General features: G+C 38.2%; 1 protein-coding gene across 6 annotated transcripts in view; it reads left to right on the top strand.

Annotated features, from left to right (window-relative positions):
- SYCP2 (synaptonemal complex protein 2) overlaps positions 1-16,209 on the top strand; it is a 62,305-nt gene that overhangs the window by 14,496 nt on the left and 31,600 nt on the right. For all 6 annotated transcript variants that reach the window (XM_077335757.1, XM_077335754.1, XM_077335753.1 and 3 more), the window contains 14 exons: positions 400-488; positions 1,637-1,671; positions 2,891-3,033; positions 3,109-3,161; positions 5,672-5,717; positions 7,876-7,971; positions 8,299-8,359; positions 9,039-9,187; positions 9,984-10,058; positions 11,878-12,027; positions 12,132-12,228; positions 13,491-13,666; positions 14,476-14,551; positions 14,652-14,709. In XM_077335757.1, the coding sequence (XP_077191872.1) occupies positions 400-488; positions 1,637-1,671; positions 2,891-3,033; positions 3,109-3,161; positions 5,672-5,717; positions 7,876-7,971; positions 8,299-8,359; positions 9,039-9,187; positions 9,984-10,058; positions 11,878-12,027; positions 12,132-12,228; positions 13,491-13,666; positions 14,476-14,551; positions 14,652-14,709 (1,304 nt within the window). The remainder of the gene's footprint in view (positions 1-399; positions 489-1,636; positions 1,672-2,890; positions 3,034-3,108; positions 3,162-5,671; positions 5,718-7,875; positions 7,972-8,298; positions 8,360-9,038; positions 9,188-9,983; positions 10,059-11,877; positions 12,028-12,131; positions 12,229-13,490; positions 13,667-14,475; positions 14,552-14,651; positions 14,710-16,209) is intronic.

Below are 16,209 nucleotides of genomic sequence, written 5' to 3'. Positions count from 1 at the left end.
TATCTTTTGTTCATTATCTTTAAGGTCTTTAAGGTCTTTTTGAATGATTACTAGTATGAACATTCAGATCTCCAAGGCTGAGAATTCGGGTTTGTTTCTGGTTTTACTACCTGCTGATGACTGGCTGCGTGGCTTCTTTTTGTAGTGTAGCCTGTGTAGCACCACATTGCATACAGCCAGTCCCATACTGGCTCAAGAAAGGCCTGGGTGTGTATATGCTTAAATGGTGACTAGGAGTGCATATATGCTCAGTTAACCTCTGAGAAACGTAGTATAATTACTTTAAAATCTCTTTAATTACATCGTGCATATTCAAGCACAGTTTTTCACTTAACCCATTGCAAGTGTTTCTTCCTTTAATGTGCCTAGTATTCAACTAAGCTATTTCTTTATTCTTAGGCAGTAAGGAAATTGAATTCAATGCTTGATGCCATGCCTCGAGATACCAGGAAGAAAATTATTTCCACAAAGGGAATGTTACATATCATGTAATTATTTCATCTTTAATGTCGTTTTTGATATGGCGGCTTCAGTTATCTAACCCCCAACTGCCTGTTTCAGAACATTAGAAACTTGATAGAATATGTTTTTCAAGTTTTTCTTATCCAGGCAAAGTAAGGCGGTGTTAGAATACAGCTGTTAGAATACAGCTATTCGAAAGCTATATTGAAGAAGGAAGTAACTTACTTATTTATTGTATTTATTCATTCATTTAATTTATATACTGCTCCTCACTGTGGTGTCTCAGGGCAGTATACATGGAACAGTAGGACAAGTACAATTGGAACATATATAACAATATGTACATGTACAACAGTGAACAATAGTGAACGTGGATAGTCAGGTGGTCATCAGAATTTGGGAGTTTTGCACACAAGGTAATTGATTACACTAGAATGGGTCAGAAGGGAGCTACCACAACTGGGCAGCAGCTTTCGTTTGGGGTGTATGGGATGTCATAGTTGCTTGACAAGGGGCCAGATTTAGGGAGGTCTCTGTCACTGGTCTCAACTAAAAGCCTGGCAGAAGAGCTCTGTTTTGCAGGCCCTACAGAACTGAGTTCCAATAGGGCCTTGATTTCACTGGGGAGTTCATTCCACCAGTTTGAGGTAACAGATGAGAAGGCCCTGACTCTGGCCGAGGCCAGGCAAATTTAATTCATAATAATTTAACAGTGGAGTTGAACCTCAGCATTCATTTAGTTTAAACTGGTTTGAGAGACCACCCCTTGATATAATTCACATTTAAAGAGTTAGCATGATTCATATCATTTATAGTTAAAATAGACCATAAGCTCAATAACAGAAGTTTTCTGAAGTGAGAATTTCCCCCTGAACTCTGGTAAAGGTTCGCTGTGAATGGCAAAATCCACAAATACCGGGTTTTCCTGCCTTCCAATAGTAAAACAGCTAAATATTCCACTGATGTGATGATATAATTATTAGGGTGATGGTGCAGTGGGAGTAAAAGTGGGCTTGAAAGTAGTTCATATGATCAAGTTAAGGACTGTAAATAAGTGAAACTGGGTTACCTGAATCCATGAGTGCCATGGGACTATTTATAATAGCAAGAGTCTGCTAATATCCTTACTGAGGGTGGTATTTACAAAATATAAAATTGTTACAATGTTTTGCAGGAATGAGATGGGAAAGAGAGTTTTGGATGCTGGTGGTAAGTGCAAAGATGTTTATTAGGTTTGATAAGGCACCCAGATAATGCCAGTATGTTAAATGAATAACTTCTGAACATGAAAATTAATTTGGTGGAGTTGAATCCAAGCAACATAAGTGGAGCAAAGCAGCCTTAATCTTTTATGTGGATGGAACATGCTAGATCTCCAGACAGGTAAATTGATTTGATGGTTAGTTAATAGGAAACTGGGTATTCATTGTGGCTTCTGTGCAGTCCAGCCATGGAAAAGAGCTCCCAATCTTTTCTAAAGAAGCTTCTAGGCTCTTCAGAAATGCTAGAAGCTCTGAAGTACTCCCCCTCCTCTCTGTCTATAGAAATCCCTTTTCCTGTCCACGGGGTCTGATGACAGAGGTAGGGTGAGCACCCCTTCCTTTAGTTCTCTTTTCCATGGAGAACAGTGAAAACTTTGCCCAATAAATTGGTAGGACGGCTCTATTTAAAAAGTACATGAAGTGCAGAGCAAAAATGGCCCTGAATGATGATTGCTTCTTTTGCCTCCTATGCCTGTGAGAAGGCCACAATATAGCCATGTGCCCCAGTTGTAGATGCCTTATGCCTAAGGCAACTCAAGGAAAAGCGGGGCAAGTTTTAAAGCTACACTTTGGGAAAAGCTCTGGGACCTTTTGGTGGGAAAAGGGACCTCTGTAAACAGAGCATAGAACAGGGGTAGTCAAACTGAGGCCCTCCAGATGTCCATGAACTACAATTCCCAGGAGCTCCTGCCAGCAAATGTCCACGGACATCTGGATGGCCGCAGTTTGACTACCCCTGGCATAGAAGCTTCTTCAAAAAAGCTTGGAAGCTCTTCTCCACAGCAGGTCTGCAGTCCCATGTCTGCGTACACAGAAGGTCACTCAATGAACAATGGTTATAGGTAAGTGCAACCCTGTTTTCTTGTTCGCTATTTACAATCTGATCATTTATTAACACAGGTGGTAATTTGCATTGACTGATTTTGTAAACTATAGAAATAATTTACCCTAATGTATTTAAATTATGGTGTAAATGTCCTAATGTAGTATCAATATAAAATTAGTTAACATTTCCCCTAATTTCTGTTTTATAATTCAATAGCAGATTATACTCAATTCCTAAAATTTAAAAACTGTGTAAGGCAAGCATAGCTTCCGTCTCTGTAGGAAGGCTTTTTTGTACAGTTAATTTTTTAAAAATACTGGTCCTGTTACTCACATTGCAGACTATGATCTCCAAGTTGCCATTACTGAAGCTTTGTGCAGAATGTCATCAGAAAAACAAAGAGGAGAGCTTGCAAGCCAGTGGTTTTCCATGGAGTTTGTTACTAATGCCTTTAAAGGAATTAAAGACTCGGAGTTTGAAACGGTAAGGAGTGTTCAAACACTGTTTATTTCATAACAGGAAATGATGTTATTCTCACACTACTTCTCTCATTGATAGGATTGCAGGAAGTTCCTTAATCAGGTGAATGGCATGCTCGGAGACAAAAGAAGGTATGCAGGTATTAATACCACAGAAAATTCATTTTCAGGATGGAAGGGTTGAATCCAGGGGCAGTTTCTCTGTTTGCACTTAGAGCTTTTGCACAAACTTATTTGCGGGAGAAAGGCTTGCAGTGCATCTAGATTTATTTTATCTTGACATGTGTTTCTTCTTGCTGAAGACACTATACACCCACTTTCTGGGCACTATAACATCAAGGGAGGAAAGGGCTAAGTGTTGCACATGATCTTGCACAGGTGAATCAAGTACCATGACTGTTTATGTTTCTATTTACAAGCCACTACATTAAGCTGAACACTTTAAATTACATAGTTGGCCTGTTACAAGGTGAAGTAGATAATAGTTAAAACTTTAAGGTCTTTTTGAATGATTACTAGTATGAACATTCAGATTGCAGTAGCAATCAGATTTCAGAGCATACAGCTCTGTTTTATTTTGTGGATCTCCTTGAGGATATGCCCAGATGAAAAAACAGTACGCTGACTAATAAAAAACAAATGAATAGTAAATATTTTCCATGTATCTTACCAAATAGATGACTTTGTGTAGTCTGTGCTCTCAACTGTGTGAACTTTGTTTTCTTTGATGTTACTATGGCACTAATTAAGTTCCAAATCGAATACCCATACATACATGTTCTGGAAAGGAGTACATCACACTCTGCTTTTTTGTTGCATTCCAAATGTTCTTAGCTCTGTTGGACCAATTTTACTGCTGAAACAGAGGCATTTTTCTGAAACCAGGCAGTATCAGTGGCCAGAAGGCCCTGTGGGCATCTTGAAAGCTTGATAATGACCTAAAGCCAGAGGATATGTAAAGGATGCTCTCCCATACCCATCCATGTGATCATCTCTAGGACTGTTCCTTTCTTTCAACACCCCCCCCCCCCCATCACAGAAGATGAGTAAATTCAGATGAGGGCCCTGGAAGAAAAAGGATGAGTTGATGACATGAGAGACATGTATGGGTCTCCATTTATGAGTAATGGCTTCCATGCTGGTATGAGGGGGAATGAAGGCCATTATGTTGGCTCCTTCCCATGCAAGTAGCTCTACTCATGACTGATGAATCATGACCCAATTTTTTGTTCTGTATAGTTCTGAAGATATGCTTGAAAGCACATTGCAAATGACTGGTGACATTTTTGATACTGAAGGGATGGTTGAATAAGATTTCCTGTTCATATTGTATATCTTTCTTTTTTAGGTCTTCCATCTCATAGGCAATTTTCTCTTCTGTTTGATCTAATCCTTCAGAAATTTCATTCTTAAAATGCCCAGTTCCTCTTTCAAAATTAAGTTAAAATATTCTGGAGTCATCTTATATACTTTCTGGTACTCTGTTTTCTGATATTCCTTGCTTCCGTTCTGTGGAGATTTTGGGGGGGGGGCTATTATGCATTCCTTTATATTAAATTCCTCACTCATAATCATTATCTATACCCAGACAGTATTTATCCAAATTAAATGTAATTTCAAACATGTAAAATACTATCAGAGCTCAAGTAATACATTTTCTATGCATTTCTTTCTTTTAATATATATTAAATGCCCCATAGTTATGGCTTGAATTCTGTGAGAGTTCTATGTTTGCTCGACAGTCTGCGTTGCAAAGCTGTCTTCCATTAAAACTTCTGTTGACCAATGCTTTTCAATAAGATTCAGATGGGTAGCCGTGTTGGTCCGAAGTAGCACTGATGAAGAGTGCTTGCACTCGAAAGCTCACGCTCTGAATAAATCTTAGTTGTTCTTAAAGGTGCTACTGGACTCTGATTTTGTTGTGCTTTTCAGTAAGTTTGTGCCATCAGATGTTTTAGCTCAAGATAGTTTGTAGCAGCAGAAAACAGCAAGATTCCAGGAAAACCTTAAAGAACTTGTTTGTAGGATCAAACCGATATCACATCCATAAGAGAATGCTGGTATAAAAATCTAATAAATAAATATTTGTGACACTTGTAACAATTTGAAATCTTAAATGTGTTGGTTGATAATGACCTTAATTTTCTGCCTTTTCGCACATATTACTGCCAAGACAGGTCTCCCCCATTCTATAATGATGCATTTGATTTTTCCTACCTAAAAGCAGAACTTTACATGTATTATTGAATAATAAATAAACATAGCTGGAGTTACCATGATAAATTTATTTTTAATAAGTGCAGAACGCACAAAGCCCTGCAGACAAATCACATTAGTGACTACTAGATCCCACACTTTCTTAAAGATATTGTGTTCAATTTTTCAGTGTGCTCAGCTGAAGATAACATGTACTGTTGTTGCAAGGTGTAAGATGCATTCTGTTTGTGCAGTTGGCTCTTTGACTGGCAGAATACAACCTGTATTGTTGTAATGCTCTACCATGACCTGAAAAAACTAGTAATATGCAGCCCGTTATTTTCAAGAACTAATTATTTTTAGTAGCATGATCATATTTATTTATTTATTTATTTATTATTATATGTGTGCAGTTAAAATGATAATCCTTTTATGCTTCCTTTCAGGGTTATTACCTATCCTTGTTTATCAGCCTTTCTGGGGAAATATGAGGTCAGTTCTATTATTCATATTAGTATTAGTATTAGTATATTTAGATTTATTTCAAACCACGTTCAACAAAACCGGTTCATGGCAGGTTACGGATTAAAAACTACAGTTAGAATAAAATAGAGTAAAAACACAGTAACCCTCACAGCAATACAAAGAACAATTTTGAATTGTATGTATCTCCTTGTATTTTGAATGTTGTGGTGCTTTGTTAATTAATAATAAAAAGGAATATGTTTGTGGTGCCAAACTTTTGGGTAAAAGGGATTTTGGGCTGTATCAAATGGAGTATCGTGTCCAGATCACGGGAGGTGATGCTACCGCTGTACTCTGCTCTGGTTCGGCCTCACTTGGAGCCCTGTGTTCAGTTTTGGGCACCCCAGTTGAAGAGGGATGTAGACAAACTGGAGCATGTCCAGAGCAGGGCAACAAAGATGGTGAGGGATTTGGAGGCCAAGGCATATGAAGAAAGGCTGGGGGAGCTTGGTCTGTTTAGCCTAGAGAGGAGACGACTGAGAAGGGATCTGATAACCATCTTTGTATTTAAAAGGGTGCCATTTGGAGGATGGAGCAGAATTGTTCTCGCCCCAGAGGGACAGACCAGAACGAATGGGATGAAATTAATTCAAAAGAAATTCCATCTAAACATCCAAAAGAAGTTCCTGACAGTTAGAGCGGTTTCTCAGTGGAACAGGCTTCCTCGGGAGGTGGTGGGTTCTCCATCTTTGGAAATTTTTAAACAGAGGCTAGATAGCCATCTGAGGCTCTGTGAAGGCAGGGTGGCAGGTTACAGTAGATGAGCGATTTAGATGTGAGTGTCCTGCATAGTGCAGGGGGTTGGACTAGATGACCCATGAAGTCCCTTCCAATTCTGTTATTCTATGATTCTATGACAGTCATCCCTTGGTTTTAGTCTTGTTAGCAGGAACAAAGGATTACCCTGGGAGAAGCAGAGTTGGCTAGCTGAGCTTGAGGTGTGGGGTGTCATAAGAGTCATTAACCTTTATGTGAGACCATTGGTTAAGATCATTAGGCACTTTGAGGTGGGTTGTCCCCAATTTGCTGATGACAGCCAGTTTTATGGCTGTCATTATCCAGATATCTTCAGGCCATGATCAAATGGATGGGCACAAATAAACTGAAGCTTAATCCAGATAAGACAAAGGTGATGCTAGTTGAGATAGAATGTTTGACTGGTGTTGATCTACAAGACTTAGATTAGGTTATGTTTTCCTTAGTAGATACTGAATGTGATAGGAAGGTTTCTGACTGATGTTAGCCACAAAGAAAAAAACGACTACAGTGCATCGACTGTACTGGTACTATCTGCTTCTGGGTTCACTTCAGTTCTTGTTATTACTTTTAAAGCCCTTTCCAGCTTCATGAACCACATATCCCGATATATTCTGAATGCATAACTATGTTCTTTAGATAGCCTTCTTCTTACGTTGGTATCTGCTAGGACTGTCTATGATGATAGGTGGGTTACAGATATTTTTCTATGGTGGGCCTATGAAAATGGCTTACTCAAGTGAGTACTTTCACTTGCTGCATTTAGAAAGGCATATAAAGAGTTTTATTCCAGGGAGTAATTGTTGGAGGGTCAATTGTTTGGGGGGATATGGGTGTATTTGTTCTAATTCTCTGTTATTAATTTTGTTTATATTTTATTCTAAATGTAACATTTTTGCTTTTTAATCTATTTTTATTGTGAGCCACTGCAAGCCAATGTGCTGGAGCAGCATTATATAAATCTAAGTAATAATTAAATAGTAATAAAATCTATATTTCAAATGTGGACTGCTATATTTTGTGCTCCCTCCGTCTGATGTTGCATTGTTAGCTGCTTTGAGTCTGAGAAGATAAGCTGAGATAGAAATGTTTTAAATTAATAAAGGTAAAGGTATCCCCTGTGCAAGCACCGAGTCATGTCTGACCCTTGGGCTGACGCCGTCTAGCGTTTTCATGGCAGACTCAATACGGGGTGGTTTGCCAGTGCCTTCCCCAGTCATTACCGTTTACCTTTACCTTTTTTTTTAATTAATAAATGGCACCAGATCAAAGGAGTGCAAATACTTTTTCAAATGTTTGTAGAATGTTGATGTCACAGTCAGAATTGTTTGTTTGTAGCTTGATAGTTTCTGGTTTTGTTTGTTTTTAGCTACAGATACCAGAAGATGACAATCTTGAGGCGTTTTGGATTGATTTTAATACTGGTAGCAGAAGTATATCTTTCTATGTCGCTGCAGATGATGAGGTATGTTAAGATAATTTTATTGCATTAAAATATTAGGGATAAACGTCATCTAGGATTTGATGATAAGCTTTTGAGTTAGTGCCATACTCTGTCTTTTGATCAACATGATCCATAAAAAATATAGTAATAAGACTATTAGACAAATTTTGCACGGCAGCAGTTGCACCGGACTGCTGCTGGTTTTTTGCCCCGCCGCTTCCTTTGAACCAAAGAGCCATATGCAAGATAGTATGCAATTTATAATAGGTGTAATTGAATTTATGAATAAGAAAAAAATTATAAGGAAAAAAGAAGCTTCATTCCCTTTTCAAAAACTGTTATTTTTAGGGTCATCAGTGGGAAACTGTAGTCATACCTGAAGAAGAAGTTGAAACATACCTTATAGAAGGTAGTGACAAATGTAAATATGTAAATTTGTTTCTTGCACTGAAATTATTTATTTTGAAGGTGATTGTGAGTTAATTATAAGTTCCTTCCAGATTCATTCAATTTAAAGCTATAGTACAAGTCCCCCCCAAAAGAAAATAAAAACTGGTTTAGTATTCCAATCCTTTCCCTTTCAGTTTTGTTAGAGCCATTCGTAACGTTTATGTATTTTATTTATTTGTTTGATTTTTATATCACCCGTCACTTGGCATCTTGGGGCCCCCATAAGTTGAGGAATGCCCTCTAAAAACATATTTGATTCTCGTTGAATGCTTTTCACTTGTTACAAAGCAGGTTTATATGCTGTATTAACCTTAATCAATTGATTTTTAAAAATTCTATGACACATTTGAATCCATATAGGGTCCCCAAGGCAGCAATCCTAAAAAATTAAAACAGCATGTAAATTAAAAGTATTCATAACATTTTAAAAAATCATTGAAAACACAAACATACATAACACAATTATGGAGGTTAAAAAAAAGTTATAAATTTGTTCAGTACGTTTTTAGGCCACTCTTTTTCCAAGAGACTGTTGAGGGAAAAGATCATAGAAAGATCTCTGATCTTCATGCTCACAGTTCTTGGGATCCATCAGGATAGTTACTTAGTAGTAATGAATATGTTTCATCTCTGCACAGAAGAGAAAGACAAAAAAAAGTTAACAGTAAATATAAAAAATCCAATATTTGTTGGTGATGAAGAAGGGGAGAAAATAATATTATATTTTGATCCTGCATTGGAAATATTGGATGCTGTAAGGAAAGTTTATGCCGCAAATAAAAGTCAGGTAGGAGATGAGTTTTCCTATTCCTGTTTTTTTGCATGCAACTGAAACAATGTCTAACCACTGTTTGCATTTTATAGCTGTTTTATATAAATTATATGCTACAATTCTTTCTATATCACCAATTATTTCCAAAGCAAAATACATATGAGCAAATGCAACGATCTCAAATAAAACAAGAGGATTCCGAACAGTTACTTTTAAAATTGGCTTTCTAACCCTGCCCACCAAAAACGAGGGGAGAAAGGAAAAAGCAGCAACTTATGTTGTGCAGTTAAACAAAATGCAAAGAATGAAAAATGGAGTGCCAGTTTTGTCCCTTAGGCAAAACGGTTCTAAAGGGTAGTGTTTTTTGATGTTAACCTTGTTGTCAAAGGTAGCAGAAGGAAAAAGAAGTAACTGAGCTGGGCAATTGCTGATTCTTCCACTCATATGCTGGCAAAGCCTGATCCAGAAGCAGCCTGACGCAGGGACGGTGGAAATAGGTTGTGACTGACAGAACAGGAGAGAACAACCATAACAATTCACTGTAAAGGAAACAGAAATTTAAAAAAAAATCATAAGAAAAATCCTTTCCTGATGTGTGGTTTACAAAGTCTAATGTGAGCTGAACAGACTTTCAGTGCATTCATTTTCAGAACAGGTATAAAATACCAGTGCTATAGATAAAGAGACTAACAAGGAACTTCCCTTATATAACAACTATATTCTGGCTTTGCTTTAAAAAAAGTGGAAAATACATGTTACATATTTTTTTTAAAAAATTGTACTTTGCTATGTTTATTACTTGTATTTTTAGGGATTTACTAAGAAGAATACTATGTCAGTTGCCAGAACAACGGTACATGTAATTTTTGATGAAAGTGGATCACAGGTATATGTTTTAGACATGACAGATTAGTATTTCCTTTATGCAGGAGTAAGCCACTGTTTAATAAATGTAATAGGGAAGAATGATAACTAGAGGTGGGGCTCATTTATAGTTTATGAGAATCGTCACTTTTTAAAAAACTATTGACAACTAGTATTAACAAACAACATCAATTACGTATGTGTCTTTGTTATTGAGTGAGACTACTGTTTCATTCAGTCTATAATTGCAAAGCCCAATCTAGTGTATGTGATATACATATGGGGTTCAGCATATTAGGCAGGTATACACAGAAGTCCCCATTCAGTCCTTTGTCACATGGAGATGCGTATCTAAGCCTCACAAATCTTTGAATTAATATCACTCATATATATAAATGTTTACAATTGCAGTCAACCCAAAATCTCCTGAATGAACCTACTGTACACTCTCTGGGCAACAGAGAAGCTCAGTCAGCATTGTATGTGCACCATTAGGGAGTACAGGTTCATTTTTACCCATTTTAATAGCTGCAGCAACTAAAAGGGTGTCACTGTGACTCATGTCCAAAATCCAGTGCCCCTGCAGGCACCTTGCAGATATCTTAGTCTATATCAGGGTCACTGCAGCACATGTTTAGTCCGTACAAAGTTCACTCTCCATTTCTTCAATGGCAGGAGAGAGAGAAAACGAGTGATGGTCACTATCACTGATACAGCAAGTATGCTACAAGAGCAAGCCTGGATGAAGGTTTGATCTCCGTCTCCCTTGTGTTTTCACATGCCACAATGAGCTAGCTACTTTCATGTTTGCATTAAACTGTAGTTTGTCATTACATCTCAACCAGCAAACTGGTTTGTTCCTCATTTTCAGGGTAAGTACGAATCACAATTTGCCGGGTTTGATTTGCTGCTCCTCCACATCCAGCCAGCCAGGTGACTTTGGGCTCTCTCAGCCTCACCTACCTCACAGGGTGTCTGTTGTGGGGAGAGGAAAGGGAAGGCAATTGTAAACTGCTTTGGCTCCTGGCAGAGAAAAGTGGCATATAAGAACCAACTGTTCATCTTCGTGGGTTCTGTGCAGAAGAAGAAGACGTTGGTTCTTATATGCCGCTTTTCTCTACCCAAAGGAGTCTCAAAGCGGCTTATAGTCGACTTCCCATTCCTTTCCCCACAATAGACACCTTGTGAGGTGGGTGAGGCTGAGAGAGCCCTGATATCACTGCTAAGTCAGAACAGCTTTATCAGTGCCGTGGCAACCCCAAGGTCACCCAGCTGGCTGCATGTGGGGGAGTGCAGAATGGAACCTGGCTCACCAGATTAGAAGTCCGCACTCCTAACCACTACACCAAACATGCCCAAAGCACTTTCCAAGTTTATATTGTAGTGAGAAATCATGGTTTGGCATTGTGTCTGAATCAAGCCAATGTTTTCCCGCACCAAGAATTGTGGGTTTGGTATCACACCAAGCACTATCCAGCTTTTGAATCTGTTCATAAGTAATTTATTACTTATTTTTTTTAAAAAATCATAGTAAAGTAAGTTAAACGGGTACACGGAGTAATTAAGAACAACAAACACTTCTTGAACCCTGATCCTGAGAGGTGCAGCAGGGATTTTTATTTGTTTGTTTAATTTGCTTATTATCAACAACAGCAGCACCGTCCTACATTGTAAGCTACCATTAATTCTTTCTAAAGTTTTTAAAGCATCCCATAGTGTTGTACTATGGTTCACTCTTGTTGGATAAAGTTTTGAGTTTTATTTGCAATGTTTAGAACAATGTAAACAATGTTTAACTTGAATGTTATTGTTTCCCCCCCAAAAAAACCCCAACTGAATAGGTTCTTGTACCTGAAAGTCAGATATCACCTTTAAAAGAGAAACCTTGTAAACCAATGGAAGACAAATGTAGCTATCCTGTAAAACGTCATCATCTCCCCCAAAATCTGAATAAAGAAGTTAATGTGGACTTCCAAACTCCTCAGTCCAAAGTAAGATTGTTTATAAGAATGGAAACATAAAGACAGAGCCTCATATGCTCCAATGCATGTGTAAATTGTAATCTTAAGTATACTTTTTACCTTTTTATTTCAAGATGGCCCCTAGTAAAAGGAAAGTATCTGAGGCATCAATGACTGTACCGTGTACTACCAGATTACCAGGACAAAGTCCATTTCAGTTGCTTAATACGTGTAAGTTAAACAGGTTCCTATATAATTTGTTTATTTTATATATATTTGGTGATGCTGATGATTTATATTTACTTGAATATACTTGATGAAAGCACAATTGGTATGACCAGCTTGTACAACAGGAAGGGGAAGTCTTTGAGGCAAGTAGGGATTTTAAATTGATAGTCTAAATCAGGGGTAGTCAACCTGTGGTCCTCCAGATGTTCATGGACCACAATTCCCATGAGCCCCTGCCAGCAAACGCTGGCAGGGGCTCATGGGAATTGTAGTTCATGAACATCTGGAGGACCACAGGTTGGCTACCCCTGGTCTAAATAACCGTCTTGCAGTGTTTTCAGAATGGTACAACAGCTTTCTTGACCTCGTTATGTATTAAAACGTTTCTAGCCCACTCCTCTCCCAGAGAACCTATGACAGGTTACAACAGAAATGTAGGAAACAAATTTAAATCTACTTTTTGTAGCTTTTGTATATACATCATAAGGTGACCCACAAATCTATATTTAGTAGATATGATAACTGTGGGTGTGTACAAAAAATGTGATTTTTTTTTCAAATGTGAGTATATTGAACTCTAGAAATATCAGTGGTTCCTGATTTGAATTCAGACTGGGAGGAAAAAAACAGCCCCAGAAAAGGAGGGGGGGGGGGGAGAAGGAGCCAACCAGACCAGACCTTTGCTGGATACGGTACCTGGCTCACACTGGCCAGGGGCCACTTTCACCTGGCTTGGAAGATATTTATGCCGTCCAGAAGCCACAATTCCCAGTCCTTCCCAAACCACCGCCCCCAGCAGCTTGGAATTTTTAAAATGTTGGCCCCAGATATTCCCAAATACCCAGAAATATACAGGACAAGGAGACAGTATTTCCAAGAATCACAAATACTGCTTTCTGTACCTAAACACATACCTAGTGAGACCATTAAGGTATTTTGGGGGGAGTGTATATTTTAGCACTGGATAGGGTTGAGTACACTTCTCTAATTAAAAGTTGGAAATGTTTATTCAGAAATGAAAAGTCACAAGTATTTTCTAAGATCTGTAACATTGGAAATCAGTGGGAAATCCAACAAGACTTTTCTTTGTTCCTGCAGCAACAAAGAAACATGAGTAAATTACTCTAGCATATCAGTTGAGAAAACCAAATTATCCTGATGGTTGAAACTTTGCTGAAACTCAGCAGTAACTATCATTATTTACCACAATCTTGGCAGGGTTCTGCAAACTTAAAAAAAAAAAAACCTTGTGTGTTCATTTCCAGCATCTCCTCGTAAAGGCCGGATTAAAATGCCTCTTCAAATGCTGAGCTCAGCAGAACAAACTGATGCTTCGTCAGTTCTTGAGAGAAGAACAATGAATTTTAGTCATGTAGAAGATAGCATGCCAGTATCTCCCATAACAAAATCTCTTCAGAAGAATAACATTGCCATACAAAAGGTAACCATTTCATGGCATTTTCTTAGGACAGATTAAGGCAACTGAAAATTATATTGAAGCCTGCATAAACTCCCATGGTCCAGTATGAAGCCAGAGAAGAGATGTCCATTGTCACAAATGTTGGAAAGGAACAGATTGTACTGTTGGATGTGGCCATCGCCCCAACTTGACTCCACTGAGGGAGTAAGGACAGCAGACAAGTTTTCTCTTGGCACAAGAGTGAGGAAGATACCATATTCTCCAGTTCTTCCTCCTCTGTGCCTCTTGGGGTTTTGTCTGTGGAGCATTGCATTTTGGGGATGTAGAAGAGTACTGCCAGAAAAGCAATGGGGAAGATACCATGAGGGTTTCCATTAACACAACTAGTATCCAACCCCTTATATTTTTAGAGAAAAAAATTTTATATAAGGAATGGTATTCTATAAGTGGAAAGTAATTCCAGAAAGTTTCAGAGAGCATTTAAATCAGCAGTTACTCCTTTGGAAGTTCAAAATGCTCAGTGCTCTCTGTCAACAGTAATTGGGTTGGCCCAGTCAACTGACCAATTCCTTATCTTTGACTTCTTTCCCACTTCAGTTACAGAACAATGAACAATTTTTGATGTGGACTTGGAGGGCGATATGCTGTCATGAAGTTTTTTACCCGAGTAGAGTAGAGTATATGGTGTATAATTTTTAAAGTTTATAATTAGGATATAAAACATTTTAAAAAAAATTTAGAGATTTTATAGGCACTTTTTGATATTTTTGGCCAATATATAAATAAAAATGTCTACTAATTTGATAACTTTCTGTTCTGTTCGTATATAGCATACTCCAGTCAAGAAAGGGATTCAGGTATTTCATAATGAGGAAGATTTAGACAACTTTGAAAAACAAAATGCAGGCAAGTAACTCAACGTATTCATGTTCTGTCTGCATGTATGTACAGAAAATGTTTATTTGGATTTAATGTCTAACTTGATGTGTGCCTGTGATTCATTTAGATGAATTAAATGATATTGTTGCTGATTCTCAACCCATGGACAGGAATGAAAAACCTTTGTAAGTATTAAGAACAATTTATAAATAATCAGTATGAATGGTGGCTGTTTTAAACAGCAGTAGACATTGGTATGAGCCTCAGTTCATTTTCTTTGGGTACAATTTTGGACAACCTTTCTTAAACTTGTTAACGCTGAGAAACTCCTCAAATGTTCTTCAGACTTTGAAAAATCTTGGAAGTGATGTCAGCAGGCCACACATTCCAGAAGTCACATATTAAAAATAAATTAACTCCCAGTCAGCAAAACCCTTTCAGAGCTGTCACAAAATCCCACGGTTTTTTGAAGCCCTGGTTGAGAAAGCCTGATTTAGGAAGACATATCACTAATTATGTTGTATCTTCTCTCAAATTCACAGACTGGTTATAGATAGGAATTAGGGCTCTGATCAAGTTTACCTGTGTTTTGGCCAAGCAGACATGGTTTATGCTTTTCTTCCTGGATTAAAGCATAGGCTGAAGCATAGGCTAGTGTACTTTTCTGTGTGCACATAGCCTTCACTTGTGCACAGCTTCCTTAGTGTAGGGATGAGAGAAACTTGAGAAGTCACTTCAGTTGTGGTGGTTATTCATCACTGAGAAACTGGTACTTACCAGTGAATTGCTTGTCTCCTTCAGAAGGCTGGCAACCAAGTCATTTCCTGAGAATCACAGAATCATAAGAGTTGGAAGGGGCCATTCAGGCCATCTAGTCCAACCCCCTGCTCTAAGCAGGATCAGCCCTAAGCATCCTAAAGCATCCAAGAAAAGTGTGTATCCAACCTTTGCTTGAAGACTGCCAGTGAGGGGGAGTTTACCACCTCCTTAGGCAGCCTATTCCACTGCTGAACTACTCTGACTGTGAAAATTGTTTTCCTGATATCAAGCCTATATCGTTGTACTTGTAGTTTAAACCCATTACTGCGTGTCCTCTCCTCTGCAGCCAACGGAAACAGCATCCTGCCCTCCTCCAAGTGACAACCATTCAAATACTTAAAGAGGGCTATCATGTCCCCTCTCAACCTCCTTTTCTCCAGGCTGAACATTCCCAAGTCCCTCAACCTATCTTCATAGGGCTTGGTCCCTTGGCCCCAGATCATCTTCGTTGCTCTCCTCTGTACCCTTTCAATTTTAGAAATGTTTTGAGCTTCATATTGATTCTCTTCCTTCAGTTTCTGACTTCCCTGTGAACTATTTTTTTTACTATTTGAAAGTATCTGAAATGTTTCCAAAGCAACTTTTTTTCAAATATTTTTCTTTAGTAACCTAATAGTAACTATAATGCTAAAGCTATATTGTTCTGTAGGAAGATCATGATCCTTCCTCTAGGCATAAGAGCTCCAGTCAGAATGAATCTGTCTTGGTGCAAGGGTTAAGGAAACAACCCAGGGCTAAATTCTTATCAACCAGAGAAAAGGTGTTCACTGAGAAGTGTGAAATGGTCCTTTGTTCAGACTTTAAAACTGAAATATGAAATTAATGGCTTGGAGTCTGCCTGTCATATTTGAATATATAGCCTGGAG

The sequence above is a fragment of the Paroedura picta genome, chromosome 4, assembly GCF_049243985.1.
Source record: "Paroedura picta isolate Pp20150507F chromosome 4, Ppicta_v3.0, whole genome shotgun sequence".
Lineage (NCBI taxonomy): Eukaryota > Metazoa > Chordata > Lepidosauria > Squamata > Gekkonidae > Paroedura > Paroedura picta.
The sequence above is the reverse complement of the archived record's forward strand: the minus strand, read 5'-3'. Positions and strand labels throughout refer to the sequence as shown.